The sequence below is a fragment of the Melanotaenia boesemani genome, chromosome 2, assembly GCF_017639745.1.
Source record: "Melanotaenia boesemani isolate fMelBoe1 chromosome 2, fMelBoe1.pri, whole genome shotgun sequence".
Lineage (NCBI taxonomy): Eukaryota > Metazoa > Chordata > Actinopteri > Atheriniformes > Melanotaeniidae > Melanotaenia > Melanotaenia boesemani.
Genome location: NC_055683.1, coordinates 22,939,715 through 22,966,394, shown reverse-complemented (window position 1 = coordinate 22,966,394; position 26,680 = coordinate 22,939,715). Strand labels below are relative to the sequence as shown.

The following is a 26,680-nucleotide window of genomic DNA, read 5'->3' as shown; positions in this document are numbered from 1 at the left end:
AACTCAGCTGTTTATTCTGCGCAAATGTGTTAAATAATACAGAAAAATATGCACGACTTGTGACCATGAGAAAAGAAAACTTTTTGTCTACAGCAATAAAGCCAAATGCTAGAGTAAGAACAACTCACTCAATCTGCTCCAAAGATTGAGATATAGCAGTCCTCTGCTATATAGATTGTCTGTTTCCTCAGTTGCTGCAAGGATGCTTTTACAGTGAGGGCTCCGTCCTCTCATTTCCTGTATTGCTCCGCTCCAGCTCACGTGACGCAGCTGCTGCGCACCGCCGCGCATCTCTGGAAGGATCTGTTAAAAGAAAACTAAAAAAGACGAGGGACCTGCTGGTGGATATGATTAAATGAAAATGAATTAATGAGGAACATATATTTGTGAAAAAACTCAGCTCTGCTCTTGAACTCATGCGGCCACAGTACGTCACTTGAAGCTGCTTGTGGTGTTATAGAGGACTTGTTTAGGAGTTTTTGCCGTGTGTTGTGTTATTTCTTTTTCTTTACACCATAGAGCAACAATTCTCAGGCATCTAGGTCATGGCAATACTAAAAATTCATGTGCTGTGTGGCTCAGTAAATGGATGAGAGGAAATATGTTAGCTATGACATGACATAGAAAATTACATTAGAATTTTATTGTTATGTAAATATGTTGTTACTATGTAAATACAACTATTTTATAACTTGTTTCTTTTTGATTCATTATGGGTCGCAGCTAAGCTGGAGCCCATCGCAGCAAAACAGAGAATGAATGAATGAATTAATTAATTAATTAATGGATTTCCACATGGTGATACATATCTTTTTATAGTATATTCTTTGTTTTCCTTTTTTTTCTGAAGCCACTGAAATGGAATTTTCATTTGTTGTTCTCTGTAATTGTGAATAATACTGAATGACAATAAAAAGACAGATCACAGATACATCAGTTTTGGGGGACTTTCCCAAATGCACACACAAAAGAAGCTCAGGCAGTCCAAACAACCACCAATAAATGCAAATGAACCATAAAGACTCAAAACCACCACAAAGAGTCTCAAGTTAACCACATGACCTTGTTAAAAAAATAAAATAAGGCCACAAAGTCTCAGAAAATGGCCACTTTTAAACCCTCTGCTTTAAGCCATTTTTACATTAAATGTAATAACAACAGTTATTTAAGTTTTTTACAATTAAATAACAGGTTGGTGGCTTCTACAGAGCTTATTCATATATTATTATTTATATATTTATTCCAAATATGCAGATATTACTAGGCTTCCCAAGTACTACAAACAAGTTCTTTGCACAGCATAATATAGAAAGAATTTATAGAAGCAAAATAAAAACATATAAAAAAAAAAAAAAGAAAAGAAAATAGTTAACATATTCAAGTGAGAACAAGAGTGAGAAGAAACATAGCTTGTTAGCTACAGCCCTTTATCAAAATAAAAGTAAAATATACATTTATACGCATATGCTACATACACATAGACTTCCTGTCTGTCATCTTCATGTCATATCAATTAACAAGTAATGAAAAAATAACCAAAAATCATTCATGATCATTGCCACTAAACAACATGTGTTGTACATTTTCTTAAACTGGTTGATATTTGGACTTTGCCTGAGCATGGTTATTCCATTGCTTAACGGTTATAGAAATACAGAAACTTTTAAAAGTTGTTTGTATCTTTAGGATTTTTAAATTAATGTTCCCCTCTTAATTGATAACTTCTGTCCTGATTGCTGAATAAATTTAGAATATTTTACAGTAACTGTCTGTTTTTTTTTTTTGCCTTATATATAATGATTGGTTTGGTAAGATACACTATCAGTGAAGTTCAATAGTTTTGACCGAAAAACCTGGATCTGTGTGTTCTAAGTAGCTGACCTTGTGAATAGCCCGTATTGCTCTTTACTACAGGATAATAAGTAAATGTAATGAAATTTTATTGTTATTTCCCCAAATCTCAGCACAGTAATGTAAATGTGTCAAAACTAGTGACAAAAACAGTAAAGTGTGTAAAGTGCGGCGTGATCCAATAATTGTTTTGCTTTGTGTATGACTGCAAAATTTTGGACTGTACGAGGTTGAAGGTTGAACGAACAAAGCACTTACAATATTTTTGTTTTTAGCTTAGAAAAAGGTTGGTATTTTAAATCTTTTTTGGTCTAATCTGTCCTATTTTTCTGGTGTTGCATGAGCCAGCCTGGCAGACTGGCTGAGTCTTCAGTAAAAGGATAATTAATGATGGTTGTATATTTTTTAGATTGTGTTCATGGACTTATCTGAAATTAAAACCTCTCTAATAAATCAAAATGTCTGTGCTTTTCCTGCTGAAAACATTTCCAGACTCTGCAAGATATATATCAGTGCATTGAGTAAATTCTGATAGAGATGGTAAGAATAATTATTCGGGACACAGCTGGGAATTAGAGTTAGTTAAGGCACCTAATTCTGTCTTTCATTTCCTATCAATTGTAGTTTTGATAGCATACATAAGGGCTCCTGAGTGATGTCCTTGATGTATACATGAGTTGAATCAAGTCAGGTATCTGTCTGTTTATATTTTTAGTTCTCTTTGTGTCTACACATCTTTATAGATCTTTAGATTTCAAGGTCTTGCAAAAACGACACATCTAAAGAGCACTGCCAAAACACAATTATTTTCTGATCATGTTGGATTATTTACATGTGCAAAACTGAATTAATATATTTCTTTCACAAATGAAAAGTCCCACAAATGTAAAGAAACCTTTTTACCTGTAACAAACATTAGGATTGCAAGTACTTCTGTTCTGATAAGCTGCTTTGTCTCATCTGGATTCTCAGCTGGATTCTTTGCCATGTTAGTTACTATGTTAGCTGGTTCCCTAACATGCTAGGAAAATGTGTATGAGACGGGTGCCGGGGTCAAGAAGCTCCGACCCGATGGATGTCGCTCGCGACTTTAATTTTGTTTTCATGTTTCTCTTGATCCATTTTTTGTGACTTGCGAATTAATGGTTGTATAACAAAATTCTAAGAAAAACTCATTTGTGTTGGACAGAATAATTACCAACAAGTGAAAACAAAAACAAAACAAAAAAAACAAATAAACAAAACTATGGAAAAAAAAAATACTCCTAGGTCATTTTGGTAGATCTATATGGTGACAAAATAACCAGGTTCACTCAGAAGTCAGAAGTTGATATTGGCTATTTTCCTGCCAAGTCAGTTACTGAACTGACCAATCAGGATGTGATGCCTGAATTCCTGGTAATGGGAAACTTGAAGGTGAATCTAAGCAACCCACTGCATCTCTTCACTGGGCATCACGGGGAACAGCTACTAGCCGACTAGTTAGGATATGACGGCTGAAAACCCGTTTGATGTTGACTGATGTTCAGTATGTTTTCATATTTAGACCTTTATGATAAATACAGTACAATGATGTTCTTCTAGCCTCAATTAGTCCCTTTCACCATGCCATAGAAATACACCAAGGTCTGAATGAAAACCAAATAAACTTGGATGCTTTAATATTTAATGCAAATTTTCTCAAAAATGTCAAACAAAAGTGAGAGAACTTATCGAAATACACACTAAAAAAAAACAAACTCAAAACAACAGTCTGACAGTGTTTTCTTAAATCTGATAGAGATGTGAAAGGCAGAGGATAGTGTTGCTTTTGCAGTCAATAAAAGAGTTTCTTGTGCAGTATCAGTTCATGTATGATTCAATTATTTGAAAATGAAACTTAATCTAAAATGATGGCTTTCTCCTTCTGTCTATTCTCATTCCAACGCTCGACATCTGTAACAGTTGTGCCATACTGCTACTGCCTCCGGCTATGTGTTTGAAACTCCTCGCATCAGAATTTGGAGCTTCAAACACAGGTTCCCTGGGCTTAGAGAAAGTGGTATCATGTTGTTCATATGTACCCCTCCACACACAAACACATACACACACGGACACTTTACACTTACTATGCCAACATATTCAAAGAAATCGGCTATATGGGTTGAATTCAGTAAAATAGCAGCTAAACTGAATTAGTATTTGTTTTGAAGCAGTGGAGTGACATACCTGCAGAATGCTGCTGAACAGAGATGAAGTGAAGACCTTTGAAGCCACATCATCTTTCCTTGCTCTGCTGAACCCACATAAGCACAGCAATATACATTATTGGAAAAAATGACTTGTGGAAGTGGATAACCTTCCCATGTTAATTTGATTTTGTACAGATAATTTAAGCATGTTAAACCTTGCTAACTACTCAGCCCCCAGAGCACTGAGACTTTTAAATGGGCAAATATCAGTGCATTAAGAAACATTTCAGAAATGTCATTATTTCTTCTAACAGGTTATTTTCTTTTCTCTTTGTCTGATGAATTGTCTTAAAAGTTTAGTATTTTACTTATGTTTGTTTTGCAAATCAGAGTTATGATGGTTTTGATTTTTTATAAATCAGAGTTATGATGATTCCTCCCTGTGTCAGCATCCTACACTTACTGGTGAGGCTTCCGCTCCTTCCCTAATTTGGAAGAGAGGTGGCGTCTCCAATTTAGGCTGCACAGAGGCTCATTCCGATTCATCAGAAGACAGCATAAAGACTCCTGAATCACATCTAGTCTTTGCTGGATCGTACTACTCATGTGGTAACCAGCTCGGCACAGATCTAAGTCTGAAACCCTTTATCTGTGTATTATTCAGTATCTTGTTCTGTCCAAAGCTCATCACCCTGGATCATCAACCGGACTTGTGCTGCCTGCCTGCCCACTCCTCGCCTAGCCTGCCTGCCTACTTCACGCCTCACCTGACACAGGATTCACCTGCCTGCACATTTCACTATTGTAAATAAACACTCATCACTGACCTACCTCCTTGGGTCCTCCTGCTGATCATGACACCCTGAGCCGCCACCTTATCGTGGTGGAGGAGTTTGTGTGTCGTAACGATCCTAGCGGCTATGTTGTCGGGGGCTCATGCCCCTGGTAGGGTCACCCATGGCAAAAAGGTGTCTAGGGGAGGGTCCAGATGAAGTGCGGCTCAAATCACCCCTATGATGATGAGAAAGCAAGGACCAAGGTTTCCCTTGCCTGGACGTGGGTCACCAGGGCCCCCCGCTGGAGCCAGGCCTGGAGGTGGGGCACGGAGGCTCAGCCCGAAATGGTGACATGGGCCTCTCCTCCCGTGGGCTTACCCCCTGTTGGAGGGGCCATAGGGGTTGGGTGCATTGTGACTTGGGCGGCTGCCAAAGGCGGGGACCCTGGCGGTCTGATCCTCGGCTGCAAAAGCTAGCTCTAAGGATGTGGAGTGTCACCTCTCTGGCGGGGAAGGAGCCTGAGCTGTTGAGCGGTTCCAGCTAGATATAGTTGGACTCACCTCGACGCACGGCTCTGGATCCACTGTCCTTGAGAGGGGCTGGACCCTCTTCCATTCTTGAGTTGCTCCCGGTGAGAGGCGCCGAGCAGGTGTGGGCATGCTCATTGCCCCACCGACTTGGCGCCTGTACATTGGTGTTTACCCTGGTGGATGAAATGGTAGCCTCCCTCCGCCTTCAGGTGGGGGGACGGGTCCTGACTGTTGTTTGTGCTTATGCACCAAATAGTAGTTCAGCGTACCCACTCTTTTTGGAGTCCTTGGAGGGGGTGTTGGAAAGCACTCCTTCTGGGGACTCCCTCGTTCTGCTGGTGGACTTCAGTACTCACGTGGGCAATGACAGCGAGACGTGGAGGGGCGTGATTGGAAGGAACGGCCCCCCTAATCTAAATCCAAGTGGTGCTTTGTTGTTGGACTTCTGTGTTCGTCATGGACTGTCCATAACACCTTGTTCAGACATAAGAGTGTCCACATGTGCACTTGGCACCAGAACACACTAGGCCACAGTTCGATGATCGACTTTGTAGTTGTGTCATCTGACTTGCGGCCGCATGTCCTGGACACTCGGGTGAAGAGAGGGGCGGGGCTGTTAACTGATCACCAAATGGTGGTGACTTGGCTCAGATGGTGGGGGAGGATGCCGGTCAGGCCTGGCAGACCCAAGCATGTTGTGAGGGTCTGCTGGGAACGTCTGGCAGAGTACTGTGTCAGAAAGAGTTTCAACTCCAATCTCCGGCAGAGCATCAACCATGTCCCGGGTGAGGCGGGGGACATTGAGTCCAAATGGGCTGCATTCCTTTCCTCTGTTGTCGAGGCGGCCAGCTGCAGCTGTGGCCGTAAGGTCGTCGGTGCCTGTCGTGGCGGTAACCCCCGGACTTGTTGGTGAACACCAGTAAGGAATGCTGTCAAGCTGAAGGAGTCCTATTGGGCATTTTTGGTCTGTGGGACTCCAGAGGCAGCTGATGGGTATCGGCGCGCTAAGCGGAGCGCAGCTTTGGCGGTCGCTAAGGCAAAAACTCGGGCATGGGAGGACATTCTGGTCCATCCTGCGGCACAGGAGGGGAAAGCAGTGCTCTGTCAACACTGTGTACAGTGGGGATGGCAAGCTGCTGACCTTGACTCGGAACATTGTGAGGCGGTGGAGGGAATACTTCAAAGACCTTCTCAATCCCACCAACACATCTTCTGATGAGGAAGCAGAGTCTGGGGTAGCTGGCGCTGGCTCTCCCATCTCTGGGGCTGAGGTTGCTGAGGTGGTTAAAAAGCTCCTCGGTGGATGAGGTCCACCTAGAGTTCCTTAAGGCTCTAGATGCTCTAGGGCTGTCTTGGTTGACACGCCTCTGCAGCATCACATGGACATCGGGGACAGTTCCCCTGGATTGTCAGACTGGGGTGGTGGTCCCCCTCTTCAAGAAGGGGGACTGGAGGGTGTGCTCCAACTACAGGGGTATCACATTCCTCAGCCTCCCCGGTAAGGTCTATTCAGGGGGGCTTGAAAGGAAGGTCCGTCGGATAGTCGAACCTTGGATTGAGGAGGAGTAGTGTGGTGTTCCTCCCGGTCGTGGAACAGTGGACCAGTTCTACACCCTCTTTGGGGTCTTTGAGGGGGCACGGGAGTTTACCCAACCAATCTACATGTGTTTTGTGGACTTGGAGAAGACATTCGACTGTGTTCCCGGGGACTCCTGTAGGGGGTACTCCCGGGGGTATGGAGTGCCGGACTCGCTCGTACGAGCTGTCCGGTCCCTCTACGACCGGTGTCAGTGCTTGGTCCGCATTGCCGGTAGTAAATCAGAATCGTTTCCAGTGCGGGTTGGACTCCGCCAAGGCTGCCCTCTGTCACCGATTCTGTTCATAACCTTTATGGACAGAATTTCTAGGCGCAGCCGAGGTGGTGAGGGGATCCGGTTCGGTGGCCACAGGATTGGGTCTCTGCTCTTTGCGGATGATGTGGTTCTGTTGGCTTCATCGGGCCATGATCTTCAGCTCTCACTGGAGCGATTCGCAGCCGAGTGTGAAGCGGCTGGGATGAGAATCGGCACCTCCAAGTCCGAGACCATGGTCCTCAGCCAGAAAAGGGTGGAGTGCCCTCTCCGGGTCTACAATAGGGTCCTGCCCCAAGTGGAGGAGTTCACGTATCTCGGGGTCTTGTTCACGAGTGAGGGAAGGATGGAACGGGAGATCGACGGGCGGATCGGTGCGGTGTCTGCAGTGATGCGGACTCTGCATCGGTCTGGCGTGGTGAAGAGGGAGCTCAGCCAAAAGGCAAAGCTCTCGATTTACCGGTCGATCTACGTTCCTACCCTCACCTATAGTCATGAGCTGTGGGTAGTGACCGAAAGGATGAGATCGCAGATACAAGCGGCTGAAATCAGTTTTCTCCGCAGGGTGGCCGGGCTCTACCTTAGGGATAGGGTGAGAAGCTCAGTGATCCGGGAGGGGCTCATAGTAGAGCCACTGCTCCCCCACATCGAGAGGAGCCAGATGAGGTGGCTCGGGCATCTGGTTAGGATGCCTCCTGGACGCCTCCCTGGTGAGGTGTTCCGGGCACGTCCCACCGGAAAGAGACCCCGGGGTAGACCTAGGTCATACTGGACGAACTGCATCTCTTGGCTGGCCTGGGAACGCCGGGATCCCTCCGGATGAGCTGGTGAATGTGGCCGGGGAGAGGGAAGTCTGGGTTTCTCTGCTTAGGCTGGATGGATGGAGTTATGGTGGATATCAGAGTTCACCTTACTGGAAAAGGAACCTGAGTAGCATGTCCATTTCTGCCACTCTTCCGGTCCACTCAAACCTCACTCACTGTCAACATCCTGTCTAAACAAGGACAAACAACAGCTGCTGAGAATAGAAGCTGTGCTGACACACTGTGAATGTGTCCATAGAGTTATGAAGCAGGTGTAAGGAGAGATGCGGCACGTGAAGGGAGCAGCTGGCCATGCCAAACCAAAATGAAATCAACATGCATCGGAACCATTTGTGGTGATATATTTTACCATTTTTAATATTAAATTGACGCGTAATTATTGGTTGCTAAAATGAAGCTGCAAGAAAATATATACATAAAAATAAAGCTCATTTTTCAGCATGTTTCTAGTTGAGCATTAGAAAAGCCAAACTTTCTTTCATAGACCGTTTTCTCTTGTGACCTTGTGTTTTGTTTTTGTTTTTTTTTTGCAAAGCCTGTTACTCTTCATAAATATAATTTAAACTATATATAATGTATGTAACATTAATGCATGAATACATGAATGGGGGTGGTGTGCCGTTAGTCTGGGCTCTCCTGCTGTCCTCCTCTCCTTCCCCCCTAGGTATGTGGAGGGTAGTGGTTTCCTTCTGGCGTCGGTGATGGCTCATTGGCTGTGATGCTGATGGACAAAAAAATGGTCTAACAAAGCGAGGGTCTAAAGAAGCTTTGGTGCAACCCATCCCACCCAGGGTTCTCTACTTTAACACAAAATGCTTCATTTTAAATTATTTTCCTTTTTGAAATTACAGATCAGTTTGTTTAATGGCAACTTACCTGCCATATTGGCACTAGACAGATTTTTAAACAGGTATTTTAAACAGTAATACAAATAAAAGACAGTAGGTGGCTATAGTACTCAACTTGTGTGTAATAATAATCTTAAACAGGCCCTGATTTGACGTGGTCTAAATGCCAAAATAAAAATAAAACAAACAAACAGATTTAATGTGGTATAAATGCCATAATAAAAACAAAAAAAAAAACAGGAAAACCAGCCTCTTTTAAATTTTTTACAAATAAAATGTTTCACAAATCAAAAACTGTGTTAATAAATTAAAATGCCTTTAAAAAATTTAGTCCAGTTTAAAATATTTTAAGTCCTCGTTAAATGTGGACAAGGTCCCGATAAAGGTAGTACTAGACAGTCTTGTGTTATCAATTTTTTTTGTCATTTTAGTCTCTACATCAGTGGTCAACAACTCTAATTCTCAAGATCCTACAGGTTTTAGTGTTTACCTGGTATAACACACCTGATTCAAAAAATTAAAAATACAACAACTTCAACAACTTTTGCATCAGCCTGCTAATGAGCCATTTATATTGAGGACCAGAGTTGGTGATTATGGTGACACACTCTTTTCCTGGTGAGAGGGTTCCACACCTGGACTTATCCCGCATTCATTTTTTAAACTTGCATCAGCCCAGCTGTGTTTAGCACAAACCTGTCTGCTCGGCTGTCTGGTCGTCTGTTTGTACAGTGACAGCTGTCAGTGATCAGCTGATTGACTTTCATTGTGTTTAACAGTTTAACGTTCAGCTAAGAAGGAGGAAACCAGCAGTTCATGGCTCATACTGTCACATATTTACCTCAAAGTGTTATTTTTGGCAGGACCTTCTCAAACACAGTAGCTGACAGGCGGTAGAAAGGATTTATATTTCAGCTATGCAGGGGTGGGTCTGTAAAAGTTTTAAAGGGGGGCCAGGCAGGAGCACTGACAACGAAAATGGGGACACAAATAAGACCTTTTTCCAGGTCTAGATGTTATGAAATATTGAACTTATTATTACAACTAAAGTGATCATCTAACGTAAAAAAGTGAAGAAAAACTGCTAAAACAAACAGACAATGATCTATCAATGACAATGATTTTTTCAGCAACTTTTTACTTTGGGTGATGCTGCTGTAGGACTTTTATCCCTGCTGCACAAACACTCACACTTTAATGATAAAAGTAAAAGCCTGTTTTTATCCAGATCGTCAGTTTTATCAGATTTTCTTCATCAATGATGGCTGTTTAACTTCAGTCATCACATCTGCCGGTTTTAGGACAGAAATTATCACCATGGAGATGGTTGGTGAGATGATATATGAATTCTGCATTATGATTTACAACACGGTAGAGATTATTAAGAACAACATATAGAAATACATGACATGCTGCATTTACTGACCCTTGGACATCTGACGTTTACCGAGGGGAAGGTCAGTTAACAGTAAATATTTGTAGCATTGGCTTATTCTGTTGATACAATATAATAAAAACATCCAGATTTCAGGCATAGAATGGTGATTAATCATGATTAATAAATTTGAAAGCTGGAATTATTCTGATTAAAAATTTCAGTCAGAACTATACTTCATGGAAAAAAGTTTTAATACGTTTTTTAACTAGTTTTTCTCAGTTTATATTTTTTATGTACAGCTTTTTTTTTTTAACAAACGCCCAAACCAGTGTAAATTGTTTAGATACGTTTATGAAACCACTGGAAATTAATCAATAATCAAATAAAGATTATTCCTCAGTCCATGTATGACTTTTCAGCCCTGCTGCCAGTCCATAATGGTTTTGGAAAAACAAAACATTTGTGAGGTAAAATCATATTTCACAGCATTTCTATTCCAGAAAAAAAAAAAAAAAAAACATACAAATGAAAACCGTTGTATTGTAAATTTGACTGTATCACAAGACACTTCCTACTTTGGTGCCTTTTGTTGTTTTGTTTTTGTCTCAAACAACAGTGTGCTACATATGCATATATGGCACCATAGTCATTGCAACCAAATAATAAAGAGTGCAAATTGTCACTGACCAAAAAAATCACTGACCATAAATACACCATGTACTAGAACTCATCTTATAGAGAGATTAGTTAATCCCAAAGGCTGCCTAAAGTGTAAGCACCATGAAGAGTGATCGTATTTGTCACATGAATTTTGGATAATCTAACTGTCGGTAATATATAAATCAAGTTTCAAGAAAATTAGGAAATTGTCCAAAAGCAAGGAACATTTAATTTTGAAACTTCAAAATATTAATCAATTTGCACATTTAAAAGACACAAGTCCACAGAAATGATTAATAATGATATACTGCATGTGGTCCACATGTTGATTCAGTTATTCTTTACACCCATAATTCCTGTACTTTACTTTCTAAATCTAAACTTCATCAACTTGATTGTTTCTTTGGTTTAGTCATGTTTGAGTGTTTGTGTGTATTGTGTAAAGTGAAGTGTAGATTTTATTAAGCAACTTTTACTTCAGGAAAAGAGATTTTTTGAAAGTGAAAAAACTGATGGTAAATGTTTAGTTAGGGAAACCTTTGCAAATCTGAACTCACATACTTAAGAGCGACATTAAAATATTCACAGTAAGGAGAGATTAATTAATAAGAAGGTGACGCATTTTAAGTTTAGCTTAAGATATTACAAATGTAAATGGCTTTCTTAAATAAAATGCATTATAAATCTTATTATAGTAAAACAATTTGGCTTGACAATTAGACCATCTTACTGGAAGAACTTAGGCATGAATGAAGGAAGGCAATAGGCCCCTTCTAAAAGTTTCATTTGGCATACTATGTGCTCCTTGTTGTTAAACTTCCTTGTTGAAGTGGTTCAGCTGGTCTGTTTGCCTCCTCCAAACTTCCCCTTTTTGTTGCCAACAGTATTACCATATTACTCAGAAATGAGGAAGGTCTCATCTAACAAAACCAGTCTTAATCGGTTTCATACTTGTTATATTTTCACAGCAGAGAGTGAGAAAACCATGACAGGACACTTAAACAGGTGGATTAGAAGTAGATTCAAGACAATGCATTTAAACAATATGTAGACAGTAAAAATAAATACTAACACATATCTGCTGTATCTGTTCACTTGAATCTTAACTGACACAAATGCAGATTCATTTGTAAACAGTTGTGTTAGTCATTAAAATTTGTTAGTCTGCAACATAAACAAAGATGCAAATGTTTATCATGTTATCTAGCAGGTGAGTCAACCAGTATTAACTTTTGCTATATCCAAGGTCTGGAAGAGAGTGGTCAGTCTGACTTCACACAAGCATGCACAATAAACCTGCAGAAAAACAGTTAACTTCAATATCCTGGAAAATGAGAACTCATAATATGAAAACTGAATATACATGTGATTATTATATGAGTATATATGAGTGAATACCATATGCAGCAAAATTTCTTTCACACACACCATCCTACATATCTGCATATTTACAGCACACAGCTCGCAGTTATCAATTTGCTTTGTAAAGGAATGACGAGACTATGAGAAACTGATAAGATCCACAAATAAAAAAGATTGAAAAAAACTGGATACCTTAAAGCTCTTCAGATTAATTTAGCAAGTAAGTGTTTTTTTTTTGTTTTGTTTTGTTTTGTTTTGTTTTGTTTTGTTTTGTGCTAATTAGTATGTGTAAATTTGGAGCAAGGGTGAAAACACACCATTGCCTGTTGTAAAACCAGCACTTGATAGTTGATCAAAGAGTAATGATTTAAGTTGAGCTTGAAATCAACAAAATGATGTTTGACAACAAAACCAAACCTTACTATACTGATTAAATGCAGTAGATGCTTTTTGGAGTGATGAGGGCGACTCCATGTCTGCATTATCTAAGCCACAACATAAAAATGTAGTCGGGAGAAAAAATGGACAAGTGAAATTATGTTAAAATACACCAGTGAAAGTGTGTGATTGACAATAGTAGATGGTCGTCTGCAGTGAAAAACTCTTGGATCCTTCTGTTGTTCTCTCCCTTTTTAACCCTGAGGTAGGTTGTAACTGAGAGAGTCTATGATTATCTCTTCCACGCTTGTCACGTCACAATGTACAGTGACAATAACCCACTGACATTTAAGATGAGGATGGTTAACTAAACACTGTGGGTCATTGTTGGGGTCGCTCCTGGGGATTTCTGCTTCACACTGAAGTACAGACCAGGAGCTGTAAAATGCACGTTTATGAAAGAATAAAAGACAAACTACCCCAGTCAACCCTGACTGAACTCCAACCTCAAAAGACCACCGCAGGTTTTGGAAAATAAGAAACACTTGAACCCTATTTATGTAAATATTCATGTAGCGGTGTTCAAAATTATAACTCTTGAATTATAGGTTAAAATAATGTTGAGGAAAATGGGAAGAAACTTGTAAACTCCCCCTTTAAGAAAAACAAAGAAATTTGTGTTTTGAGCTTGTGCTGAATTAAAAAGCTGCAAAACATTGAATGTGTTTCTGACAGTTGGATCCGAGGGTGCAATACCAACAAAGCCCATTATCTGGTCGATAAAACTAGCTGTTTGTTTTTTGTGCAGGCCGTGTATTCATATGGAACAAAGAAAAAATTCAACCAGTTTTGGCTGATATACTGTGTTTATTGTTATTGTTCCTCCTTGTTAAAGTCGTTCAACAGGTCCATGTTTTTCTTCTCCCAGCCAGACTTTTTTTTCATTCCCAACACTGACATTCGTCCTTTCTCTGTTTTGATAGCTCTATGAATGGACTTGAGAATAAACACAGCATTAACAGAGCAACCCATGGACGTCACCTCTGTGGAGAATGGAGTGGAGTGTGGAGTGGAGTGTTTTAACAGTCTTTTCTCAGTGAAAGGAGGGTTCCACGCCCCCATTTTTGCCATATATATATATATATATATATATATTTTTTTGTGTCTGCTCTAGCCGCTTTCTGGTATTTGTTTGTGGAGTGCAGCTGCTCCTCTTCCTCCTCTCATGCTGCATGAATCATAACGGCTGTTGGTGATCAGCTGATTGGCTTTTCTCTTATTGTGTTTGTTTATGGTTCAGCTGTGACGGAGGAAACTAGCGGTTCATGGTTCACATCATCAGATATTTACTCCAAAAGAGGCATTCTGACAGAAAAGTTCTAAGAACTGTCCGCCTCGAATTTAGTTCTATGAACTGCTCTTCCCCCAGGGACCTGTTAAATTTTGCATTTGCACGAGTTGGGGCCGAGGGGGGCAATGTGACACAACTATCTGCAACAGTGTGTTACATTAGCACCACACAACAACAAAAGAAAACCTGCGAAAAATAAAGAGAGAGGGAAAAAAAACGCCACCAAGAAGCTAATATGTAGACCGAAGAGTCTGCCGTGTTCATGCTCTGCATGATGGGAATATTAATGATGGACAATCATATCAGGCGTCTAATGTCGAAGCAGGAAGAGAAAGAGAGTCGGGAGATCTGTCATGGAGGAAGAAAGGAGAGCAGGGCACTTCATACAAGAAGACAAGGTATAAGTTTAACTTACTGAACATGGGCCGATTGTATGTGTGTCATATGAGTAAACATTTCTGGCGGTATTCTACTGTCTGCATTAAGCATATTACAGTAAGTGAATATTTTAGACTGCATGTTCATTGTAACTCGTGTTCTGTTTGTGTTTCAGACTATGCTGCGGCTCATTGCACAACACTCCTCACTGTCCAGCTCGGTGTGGAGCAAAGCTGATGACTGGTGAAAAAAAGTTGTTCTCAGTTTTACCGATGGGCAGTAAATAGAGAATTTTCAGAGAGACATTTCAATACATCTGTCGCCACTTAAAGCCTGCACTGGAGAGAAGTGCTGCGGCCTTAATACTTTACTTCGTGCCTTCCAACAAATCAAACACACCTAATAATAAGCATAATGTTTTCAAAGTTCAACAGACATAACATACATGTATACATGATGTACACATTTAAACAGAAAATGTTACATAGAAAATGCAATGGCTAAGGAGTAATCTGTCACTGGAGGGGTTATTTGTGGTTGACTTATGGTTTAGAAGAATTATGAGGAGAAACAGACACACAAAATTAGCAGTATATGAAGGTTAAAATGTAGAAAGGGATGGTGAAATGTTTACAGGTGTGTAATTTTATATGTGTCTGCAAGTATTTGATGACAGACCTTCGTTAAACATGATAAACGTCATCCTGTGATGTGGTACATTTTAAAAAGTTGATAAACTGTAATGTAGTGCACACCCAGGGATAAAGACTTAAAACGTAGTGAGCAAAGATGGATTATTTAATATTTCATAGCTATTATTAGTTAAAAACTACTTTATATTTTTATTAGATAATATTTTATAGATGTGTCCAAACCACATCTAACTGACAAAAACAGAATACTTCTGACTCTTCAGTAAATAGATATCTGCTGTACTAAAGCTATCTTTGTTCAAGGCTTTCTTAAAAATCTGTTTGGTATAACTACCATAGAAACAGAAGGTGTTTTTATTTGTTGTAGAAGATTAGATAACATTTTGTATGATTTAGTTTCCCCAAAACATTTTCCATTAACGCACCTGATTCAAATAAAAAGGTTCTCCAACAGCAGCCTGTTAATGAGCCATTGAGATGACTCAGGTGTGTTGCAGCAGGAAACACTAAAACATACAGGATGATAAATCTTCAGGACCGGTGGTTGGTGACTATGGTCAAGCATTTACACTTATCCTCTGCCCCGATATGCACACACAGACACGTGTATGCACACACCGGTAAACACACTTTCTGCCAACAGATAGAGTATAAAGCAATGAAAATATGTAGCATCAAGCAAAGATATCAGAATTTTGGAGACCCCCTTCCTGCTTTAGCTCTTATACTGTTTGTGATGGTATTCATCTCCTTTTTTTGTCTTCATGAACAAAATTATTATTTTAATTTGAGACATCATGTTAAGTCATAATTATCTGTGATTGGGATGTGAGTTTAGCTCACATATTAGTCTGCTTATTTGGTTTAGTTTACATGCTGTGCTCAGAAAAGTCTATACACACACACATACACACACACACACACACACATATTTATATACATATACATACATATATACATATATCTCTTCTGCATTTGGCAAACACAGTCTGAAACAGATGTTTGTAACCCATTTAGTTTCTTTGTGACTAAATATTAATAAAACAACTATCCATACTTGTCTTTTTCCATCATCACTTAGTCTAATGTTAGAAAAGTAATGGTGATTAGAAAAAAAAATCATTCCATGTTCAAGCCATGTTTAACAGTTTTTATGAAAAAGGCAGTGCTTGACTGAGACTGTGCAGTGAGCTTTCAGTTCTGACATTTGACATCTGACAATTGATGTGGAGACACATTTAGTTTCTGAGCATAGTGACCATTTCACATAATGTTTTTGTTTTTTATCCCTGGGGTGAAAAAGTACTGTCTGTGTTTCCAGTTAAAAACACAAGCGCTGTATTCTCTGGACTTATTGCTGCATGTGTCTCTTTGTCATTCACGTGCATGTGTGTGTGTGTTTGGGTTGCACACACTTGCCAAAGTCTGCCTCTGACTGGCTTACCATGATATTTAACTATTCCTTAGGAAATCAATGATTTGGTGAAACATAAATCAAGTATGAGTGAACAATGGTGTTTATCATATTTAAAGCAGCATAATGACTGGTAAAAGTATTATACCTGTCACTGATGTCATGCAAAGAGGCGTTTCAACTCGACAAAAATGAAAATACATTCTTTGACTTTACTGACACAAAGAACAGCTGCTTGTACTTCCTCCTATCTGACAAAACATAAGCGCTGCACACAGGAGAAGTTTTGTTAGTTTGCTTTTCAACTCATGAGGAAACATGCACATCCATCGTGTTTTTTGTTTGGTTTTATCTCTTTTCAGTCCAGGTGAGTCTCATCATCATTTTATTTAAATTAGTATAATTTTCAGTTTTAGTTGCTTTTATAGTAATTTGGGCTTTATACATTTCCTTTGTTTGCAGTTTTCTCTGATGAAGCTTACTTTCAGTCCGCAATATGTTGTGTATTCAGCGGTCCAGACTTGGAAGACACAGAGTGTATACAAAAATTTGGTTTAAACTACCAACATGTGTTGGAGTACAACAGCACAAGAGGCAACGAGGATGGATCTGTAAAGAAATTAATTTGTGAAGACACTAGGCAATTAGTGAAATGGCTGGGTAAGATTTATTTTTATTTGTTTTATTAGAAAAATTATTTTAGAAAAATGTTTTAGAAAATAATAAAATTCTAAATACTGTTACTGTACTCAGATTGTATGTCATTAAATCAACCAGTTAATACAGGAATTATAGTTTTCACAGTGAATACCGATACTTTTCAGTACTGGTCACAGTGCCGTTTTGGCTCACCTCATGCTCAACTGAAATCAATTTAATTATACGTCATGCTAAAGAAATGTCTTGCTCAGAAACAGAAAGAGCAGACAGATATTTGTTTTTCTTCCAGCAAGTCTCTCAACAACCCCCACTGTCAAAATTAAGTTAGTGAAGCAGCCCAGCGGTGGATACCCAGCCATGCTTGTATGCAGCGCCTATAACTTCTTCCCAAAGCAAGTCAGGATAACGTGGTTGCGAAACAAACAAGAAGTGACAACAGGAGTCACTTACTCTGATGTGATGGCTGATGGGGATCTTACCTACCAGATGCATGTATACCTGGAGTACACTCCATCTTTAGGAGAAAACATCACCTGCATGGTTGAACACGCCAGTCTTTCTGAACCAAAAATTGTGGCCTGGGGTAAGTTGGACTCTTTGATGAAATTTGGAAGGAAAAATGTACAATGTGCACATGCTTTATAATAATGTTTTGTTTCCTGACTGTTTTAGATAACTCCCTCCATGGTGAAGCACAAATTCAAATTACTGTTGGACTGTGTGGACTCATCTTTGGTTTAATTATTCTGAGCTCTGGATTTATTTACTATAGGAAAAAAAGTGGTGCATACATAACATTCTGCCGAGGTGAGAACGTTAAACTAAATATGTTGAACTTGTATTATTATTATTATTATTATTATTATTGATTATGGGGGTTGACAATTCTAAGGGCCCACATGCACCCCAGGTTCTCTGACTAATTTATTATGCATAGGTATAACTAATATATATTAACACTAAAGCATCTGAGTTATTTTAGTTTTAATCATTTCAATAACCTCTTCTCCTCACAAAATGGTTTGGTCCGTGGTTCTTTCTTCCTAATGGAAATATGTGCGAGCCCAAGCGAACTCCTGCATTTTAGGGGGATAAGATGATGCCTCCCAAAAAAACACTAAATTAAAAACGAGAAAAGATCTGAAAAAGAGGTCAGGAGTAGAAGCAGCAGAGCAGGGGCTCAGAATATTAGACATTAATTCTCCAACAATGGTGCAAGTAAAACTATAGAGGGCTGAAACGATTCCTTGGTCATTCACTCATTGTCTGTAACCGCTAACATTAGATGGGTCGTGGAGGATGGAACCATAACCGATAGCACACAGTGCGAGTATAAATCTGCCTTTAGATGTAATCGGGTAAGAGGTGGGGTACACTCTGGACAAGTCACCAGTTTATTGTAGAGCAACAATTCCTAACTGAACGTTACGTTACTAATTTGCAGGCCAACTACAGGGGACTGTGTTTCACACAATGTCTCTCAGTCAGCACAACTGGAACAAGAAGATAGATGATTTAATGGCGCTGGTTTGGTGAGGACTGAAAACTGGAGGAAGAGATGCTGAATCCAAATGTCTACATTTGTAAACATGTAAACATGAGTGTTTACTAAAACTAAACTGCTCTTGACATAAGTCTTATGAAGGGGGTTATTTTACAGAGCTTGACCTCTACATGCATGGCAAAATGAAAGTGTCTGCCTAGAGCCATGGTACTGAAAGCCTATTTATATTTTGTGTATTCCAAGACTAGGTTAGTTCTTCATCAGTTTCCATGAAACACAATATTTAATGTTCACAAAAACAATATATAATGGAACAATAAGCCTTTATGCTCTGCTGCTCCAGAATCAGCAGTGACCGCTTCATCTGAGTCCGACCCAGCAGCAGACCTTCATCTCCAGCAGTCCAATGATGCCTCTGAGGGTGAGTGAATGAGATTGACACTGGTTGGCTGTTTGGTTTATTAGTGAAGTGCTGTACCATTGGTAATTAACTAAGACATTAATCAACCCATTAGCTATTTCAGTTATCTAATGAATTGCAAAATATAGGCTAAATTTATTTATAGTGCAACTTAAGTCACTGTCGTTGTTGTTGACAGAGCCAGGATCATGTCCCCAAAGCAAGGCTCCTACAGATAGAGAAGGGAATTATTTAAGGGGCACAAAACGGGACACTTTATGATATTGTTTTTTCCACATCAGTGCTTGATTGTTGACAATAAAATGCCTACTGTCTGTTTGTTCAGTAGTATATTGAAAATGTATTTTTAGTCAGAGGTGTAATAACATTGTTTCAGTAGTTATGGGTACCATAGCATGAAAATTAGAGAAATGAGACAACTAATAATACATAATTTACACAATAATACTACTAGTACATTGTAAAGATGAAAACAAATTGGGTGTGTTACATCAGACACTGTCAAGAACATTGACAAACATAATACACAGACGTAAAAAAGTGTCAACAATCCTGGGGTAGAGGGGCCGATGGGGATATTCTTTCTGGGGGCCCAGAATTTCTAGTAACTGCCCTGACTACAGTGATAAATAATGTTTCTATCTTTGTTTCAGCAACACAAACATTGATTCCTGTGGAACACATCCCTGCAGTGGGAGCAACGGAGCAGCTATTGTTGACATAAACAATCCATAATGTTTTGAATATGTCTTATGTTGGGCTTTGTTTGGCAGGCTGGAGATGAGTTTCAGCTTCTTAGCTTTCTGCTGCACAGTCTTAAAAATACATTTGGTACGTTTTTGTATTTTGTCTAGAATGAAGTTAGCAAAGCTTAACAATGTAGCATGTGGCTTGTGTGTGAACTGAATTGTAATTACTTTTCATTATTATTCCTACTGCATACTCATCAGTTACACTGTAAAGAAATAACAGTAGATTTAACAATCAAAATATTTTTTCAATTAACTTAATTATGTTCAGATTTTTTAATATTACAATTTAATGTGGTCCACTCTGTGTAGCCCAAAAGTTGAAAGTCCAGACTAAAAAAGAGCATGAATACGGTCCAAATCAATTGTAGGAACATAACGACTGTTCAGGTGTAATTTGGTGAGGTAATAGTTATGGGAGTTTTGAAAACTTTCCATTGAGTAAATTTAAACACTAAAGGGTTATGATGGTATTTCATTGTGAAAGAAAATGTTTAAAATAATTATCATTTTGCTTTGTTTTTTTCCTGTTCTTAATTAGGTTTCTTTCTGTTCTTCTACTGATTTTACTGAGTTATTTTTTTTTCTTTTTCTCATTTTTCTTTGTATTTAAACAATACCCAAAACTAATCTCCATGGTTTAGCACATGTCTTTGAAACCACTGCAAATACACCAGCAACTAGTTAGAGATTATTCTTGAGGCAATGTTAGGGCTGCACGGTGGTGTGGTGGTTAGCACCGCTGGTTCTTGCAAGGTTCGAACCTTGAGGGCGGTGGCCTTTCTGTGTGGAGTTTGCATGTTCTCCCTGTGTATGCGTGGGTTCTCTCCGGGTTCTCCGGCTTCCTCCCACCGTCCAAAGACATGCATGTTAGGTTAATTGGACACTCTAAATTCTCCCTAGGAGTGAGTGTGTGTGTGCATGGTTGTTCGTCTCTATCTGTGTTGGCTCTGCGACAGACCTGTCCAGGGTGTACCCTGCCTTTCACCTGTTAAAATGCTGGGATAGGCTCCAGCTCACCTGCGACTTGAAATGGAATAAGCGGTCAAGATAATGGATGGCAATGTTAACTTCATTCACCCTGCCAATCCATACAAGTGTTATTGAGTGACGAAAGACAATAAAAAAAATAACTTTTCACAATACAAAGTCATGACAATGGCTTGCAAAGCGGTCTAATTTATGAGCTGAAATCATATTTCACACTTTTTCTCATTCCTGACAACAGAAAGAAAATAAAACTTTAAATATGACTGAATGATAACCCCCCATTGCCACCAAGAAGTAAACACACAGCGGATTAAGCCACATCTTTCAGTGTAAATATTAATGTCCCTAAATCCTAAAATACCCCAGCTTCTAAAGATCATCTTATAGAGAGAAACACACTCTTAAAGGCTGCCTTAAAAAAAAAAAAAAAAAAAAAAAAAAAAAAGACGTTTACCGTCATGCTTCCTTTTCTTTCATAATGAATACTAGATGTGAATGTAGCCTGATGGTGTTTATCATCTCTAGTTTAGGTAGTATAACATTTCTATTAAAAAACAGGACTGCAGGCAGGAGAGTCAAGCAACACAGGTTTTTAAAAAGCCAAACTCTGTAAGTGTTACTAAATAAGATCTGGCATTGTCCGGCTAAAATAACTATTATCTTTCACTAATAGATCTTTCAAGAGGATTTTCTGAGGCAAAAATTGTTGAGTCACAATCAATCTCAGACAAACTAAGGCTATGTCCTACTAGACCTGTACAATGTACTGATTTAGCAAATATGTAGCGCACAGCATAAAATATGCAAATTACAGAGATTTCCCACTGTATGGCTGTTGATTCAGAGGTTATTTGGTTAGAGATTTAGACTGGTATGCCAAAAACACAATGCACCACTGCAATGAATGCACCACTCAATTTCTTTTTAAGCTGCAAGTTCTACTCGGTCCTGAAACCTTATTCCATTAGGTAAAAGACATTTACACAGCTCAAATTTATCAATTTCCTTTGTAAAAGAACGAAGAAACTATGAGAAACTGATAAAATCCACAGATAAAAAAAGAAAGAAAAAAAAACTTGATACCTTTAAGCTCTTCATTTTTAATTTTGTAAGTGTTTTTTATTCTTGCAAACTAGCAGTATGCAAATTTGGAGCCAAGTGAAAACACACCATGGCCTGCTGTGAAACCAGCAGTTGATAGTTGATGAAAGAGCAATGATTTCAGTTGAGGTTGAAAACAACATTGCCATATAAAACAATAACATGGAAACAACATCAGTAGTTACCAGGATCATTCTGACTTAACTGAGCTTATAAATAGTTTACAAAGTTAGCACACATTAAAAATGCTGAGTGACACACATTTAAACATTGCATCAGATGCTAACAAAAGCTAGTGGGCTAACGCAGGGGTGGTCAACGTCAGACCTCAAGAGCCACAATCCTGCAGGTTTTCCAAATTTCCCCACTCCGGCACACCTGACACCTGATTCGTTTAAGTCAGGTGTGTTGGAGCAGGGAAATTTGGAAAAACCTGCAGGATTGTGGCCCTCGAGGACCGACGTTGGCCACCCCTGGGCTAACGGCTTTAAGCCTACATGTTTCACACGGTGTATTATTCTGAAACAGTTAAATAAAACAAACGGGATATTTACAATCCGCCAGTCTTGTAGTGTCCTTTACCGAGCTGTAAACTCTACAGTCAAGACACCAACTTTTATTTAAATACATACAGTTCAAACCCTCAGTCATGATCAAAAACAAGACAAAAACAGAAACCGAGCAGGCAGTGCTCTTCTAACAGTGTCATAAGACCTGTTAACTGTATATAACTCAGAGTTAGGTGGGTCTGGTGCTACACCTGAATAAGGGTTGTCCATTTTTAATCTATTCTTCATTACTGCAAGGCTGTTGTTCAAATAGCTGTCATTTATGTAATCCTTGTTTTGTCCTTGTTTCTATTGCAGTTTGTAGAAGGGCAACTTGTTGCAGCTGGGATGAGAAGACGCTGGGGGTTATAGGACTGTTAAAAGATAGAATTTACTTGCAGACTGAATGATGAAGGACTGCTGCTTAATACGGAAATATTTCACATCAAGTCCCATTCTGAGTGACTATTGGAGGCCTTACCCCAGAATGAGACAACATTGGTATATACATTATCTGTTGTGTGTTGGTGAAGGTGAGGACCCAAATGCAGGCAGTTGTGTTCAGGAAGCAGAACGGTGCTGGTGACGAAAGGTTTATTCTAGAAACTCATGAACCAAAAACTACACATTACAGGGATAAACCAAGGGAAAAAGGATCTGACAAGGAAAACTGAAAACCATGAGGGAAACTGGGCAAAACATGTCAAAACCAGAACTTTAAACCAAAATCAGGACAAAACTAAAACATGACACAAACCATGATCTTAAAAGAAACCTAAAGATGAAAACCACAAACTATAAACCAAGATCATGACACAGCTAAACATTACACAAACACATACAGAACCCATGATCATGACAAACACAAACCCAAACACATCCCATGATCTTGATATTATCAAGTCAATCAGCTGAGTTTCTGGTTCATCCAGTTACAGGAGTACATATTATTCAAGTGTGTCCTGTTTATTACATAGAAACTACTGATGTTGTTTCCATGTTATTGTTTTATATGGCAATGTCTGCTGTAATGTAATTATTACCATGGAATAACACGGAAACAGGTAATATGTCACTTGGCAGCCCCGATTCCTGGTTATTACATAGAAACTGTCCAATTATGATAAATGATATTATGTCACCATAGTTATTCCTTTATTTAGGTATGTATAGATATTTGTAGACATTTCCAGGAAACTACCAGGTAATTGCCACAATATTAACAGAGTATTTCCATATAGTTTCACTTTCTCTTTAAATTTGTTACCCTCCTATTTCTGTAGGTTTAAGGCAACTTATTACCCTTTAAATTCAGTTTTAGTCTATTGTTACCCAGTGTTACTATTAGGATATTACCTGGTTATTACAACTGGTAATTATGGAGTCTTACCAAGTTATTGCTTCTGGATTACCATAATATTATCACACTATTACCACAATATTACCATATAATTACCGAACTGTAATGTAAAGTGCTAGCAATAATTCTTATAATAATTAATTTAATTGTGAAAACTAATAATAATACTAATACTACTACTACTACTACTAATAATAATAATAATAATAATAATAACAATAATAATAATAATAATAATAATAATAATAATAACCCAGACCCAGCCAGGTCTCACCACCCGAAGTACCCCAGTCAACCCCATCAACACTCCAACCTCAAAGGACCACAACAAGTCCTGGAAAATGAGAAACAATACTTAAAACACATTTGAATCCTACTTATGTACTGATGGATTAATTCAATATAACAAGGCAGGATTATAAATTATTACCTACAGTATTTATTTTGTAATCATGCTGTTGTTGAAAATGTGAAGAAACTTGTGTACTTCCCCTTTAAGGAAAACAAAGAGATGTGTGTTTGAGCTTGTGCTGAATTTAAAAACTGCAAAAATTCACTGAATGTGTTTCTAAAAGATGGATTCAAAGGTGCAATAATAACAGAGCCCATTATCTGGTGGATAAAACTAGCTGCTTGTATTAGTGCAGGCAGTGTATTCGTATGGGACAAAGATAAAATTCAACTAGTTTAATTTGATATACTGTGTTTATTGTTATTGTTCCTCCTTGTTAAAGTGGTTCAACAGGTTTTTTTTTTCTCCTCCCAGCCAGATTTTTTTATTTCCAGTTACAGTGACATAACACATAGAAATGACACCTAACACAATAAGCATTCACAAGTCTCAGATCTGTTGAGTGCTGACAGCAGAGAGTGTGAGAGCCATGACAGGACTATTAAAGAAAAACAGACAAAATGAAGTGTACTTGACAATTATGCTTATTATCTTTGGAGCAGGTTGTATCTATGCGAAAGGTAAGTATTTACTGCATTTTTTCACTTGTATCTTAACTGACACATATGTCAATTTACTATATATATATATGGTAGTGTGTGTGTGTGTGTGTGTGTGTGTGTAAAATATTGTCATGTAAAAGATAGGTTAAACTTTTACTTGTTATATTTTCCCAGGAGTTCACCAGCTTTGTCAAATCCAAGGATGCTTTCAGTCAAGTCGAACTCATGTCTGTTTGACATTTGATGATTATGAAGTGTACTATGCAGATTTTCCAAAAGATCGTCTTGTTTGGGACAGAAAAGTACCAAGACATTTACAATGGGCTTACGAGTGGGCTTACCAATATGCAGAAGGATTCAGATTTAGTTGTAAAAGAAACCCATACTTATGGAAAATCGACATGACTCTTACAAGGACTAAAAGTAAGGAATACTCAACTAACTGGCTTTCATTTATGCATGTTCACATATAACTTACTATTTACCACTGTTTCATTTATTTTTTCATTTAACAAATATATAGAGCACTAAGCAGTTATGTTCATTAAACCATCAGAACCACCAGAAACGATCCTCTATCCCAGAGATGAAGTGATAAAAGATGAAGACAATACCCTCATCTGCTTCAGCAACAACTTCTTTCCTCCAAAAATACACATCAAGTGGACAAAGAACAATAAACAAGTAGCAGAGGAAGATCCTTTCATCAAAACTATACCAAATCCTGATGGGACTTTTCATGTCTTCTCCTACCTGAACTTTGTTCCAAAACAAGGAGACATCTACAACTGCAGCGTGGAGCACGAAGTACTGGAGGAGCCTCAGACCACGTTTTGGGGTAAGAAACCTAAAAGACTTCATATCATTCTGTACATCAAGATGTAGAATTTACCCCATTATAATGAAGTTTAAGACTTATTTTCAACTCGAGTTAATTTAGCTTTAATATTTTTCTCCTCTCTTCTCCAGAAGTTGAAACAGATGAAAAAATAAGTAGTGGTCCAGCTGTCTTCTGTGGACTTGGCATCTCTCTTGGGCTTCTTGGAGTCGCTGCAGGAACTTTCTTTTTTGTAAAGGGAAACCAATGTCACAGGATGCAGGACGGTGCTCATTAATCTATAACAATGATTGTATACATTCGTCTCAAGAGCCTCGCTCATCCCTTTCTTCTTCTTCACAAACCCGAAATGCAGAACTATTATTTGTAAAACAGCTGAATGTTTTGCACATGTAGCTATTCCTGGTTTCTGAATTGTTCTGCTCTTTGTTGTATTCAGTATATTCGTCTATAGTTTTTCCAAAATTAGATGATTATGAATGCCTGTAATGCAAATGTTCTTTGTCAGAGTTCATGTATCATGTAATATGCATAAAACCCAATAAACATTCACAATTTGTTTCACTCTGTCCTTGGTTTGACAGATATTTATATTTGAATTACTCATAAAATAAATGATAGTGTTTCTTAAAAGAAAATTTGCGGTATAAAATAGCTATTTACTAGTTTGTCACAGTGAGACAGGCAGCTAATCACAATCACAGCAGATCTGACTTTTTTTTGATTTGAACAAAAAAGTTAATAAAACAAGTTCAGCTATACATTATAGGAAAATAAATGCTATATGGAGACTTAATGTGAATATTTTGAACAATAAATCAAATGTATAACAAATGAGAAAATAACAATTTAGTTAATAACAAGGCATTAATTTTTGGAAAGCTGCTCAAAAATACTCAACACAGAGTACGCAGAACTGCTTTAATGCTCGGGCCACCCTGGATGGTGGTGCCGGCGGCTGCCAATTTTGGCCCGTTTGGGCCTGTGCCTGTGACCTGGGAGCTCTGGCTTCTGCTATACATATATATATATATATATATATATATATATATATATATATATATATATATATATATATATAACATAACTCTCAGGTCATCTGGATCCAGTTTCTTATCAGTTCCCAGAGTG

At 38.6% G+C, this 26,680-nt stretch overlaps 2 protein-coding genes across 3 annotated transcripts in view; both read left to right on the top strand.

The window, feature by feature from the left end:
• Window positions 1–20,585, top strand: part of LOC121653371 (rano class II histocompatibility antigen, A beta chain-like) — a 168,287-nt gene extending 147,702 nt beyond the window's left edge. Inside the window, exons 1-6 of one of the 2 annotated variants that reach the window (XM_042006816.1) lie at window positions 16,665–16,791; window positions 16,887–17,084; window positions 17,374–17,667; window positions 17,757–17,891; window positions 18,932–19,009; window positions 19,663–20,585. In XM_042006816.1, the coding sequence (XP_041862750.1) occupies window positions 16,743–16,791; window positions 16,887–17,084; window positions 17,374–17,667; window positions 17,757–17,891; window positions 18,932–19,009; window positions 19,663–19,733 (825 nt within the window). In that variant the 5' untranslated portion in view covers window positions 16,665–16,742 and the 3' untranslated portion in view covers window positions 19,734–20,585. Of the gene's footprint in view, window positions 1–16,664; window positions 16,792–16,886; window positions 17,085–17,373; window positions 17,668–17,756; window positions 17,892–18,931; window positions 19,010–19,662 lie in introns of those variants that run through there. The other variant, XM_042006807.1, reaches the window with a different exon arrangement.
• Window positions 20,586–20,700: 115 nt separating this feature from the next.
• On the top strand, window positions 20,701–26,099 carry LOC121653428 (H-2 class II histocompatibility antigen, A-U alpha chain-like). Its single transcript, XM_042006911.1, has 4 exons — window positions 20,701–24,729; window positions 24,886–25,134; window positions 25,268–25,549; window positions 25,681–26,099. The coding sequence occupies exons 1-4, from the start codon at window positions 24,639–24,641 to the stop codon at window positions 25,824–25,826; spliced, it is 768 nt and encodes a 255-aa protein (XP_041862845.1). The 5' UTR covers window positions 20,701–24,638; the 3' UTR covers window positions 25,827–26,099.
• Window positions 26,100–26,680: the final 581 nt, after the last annotated feature.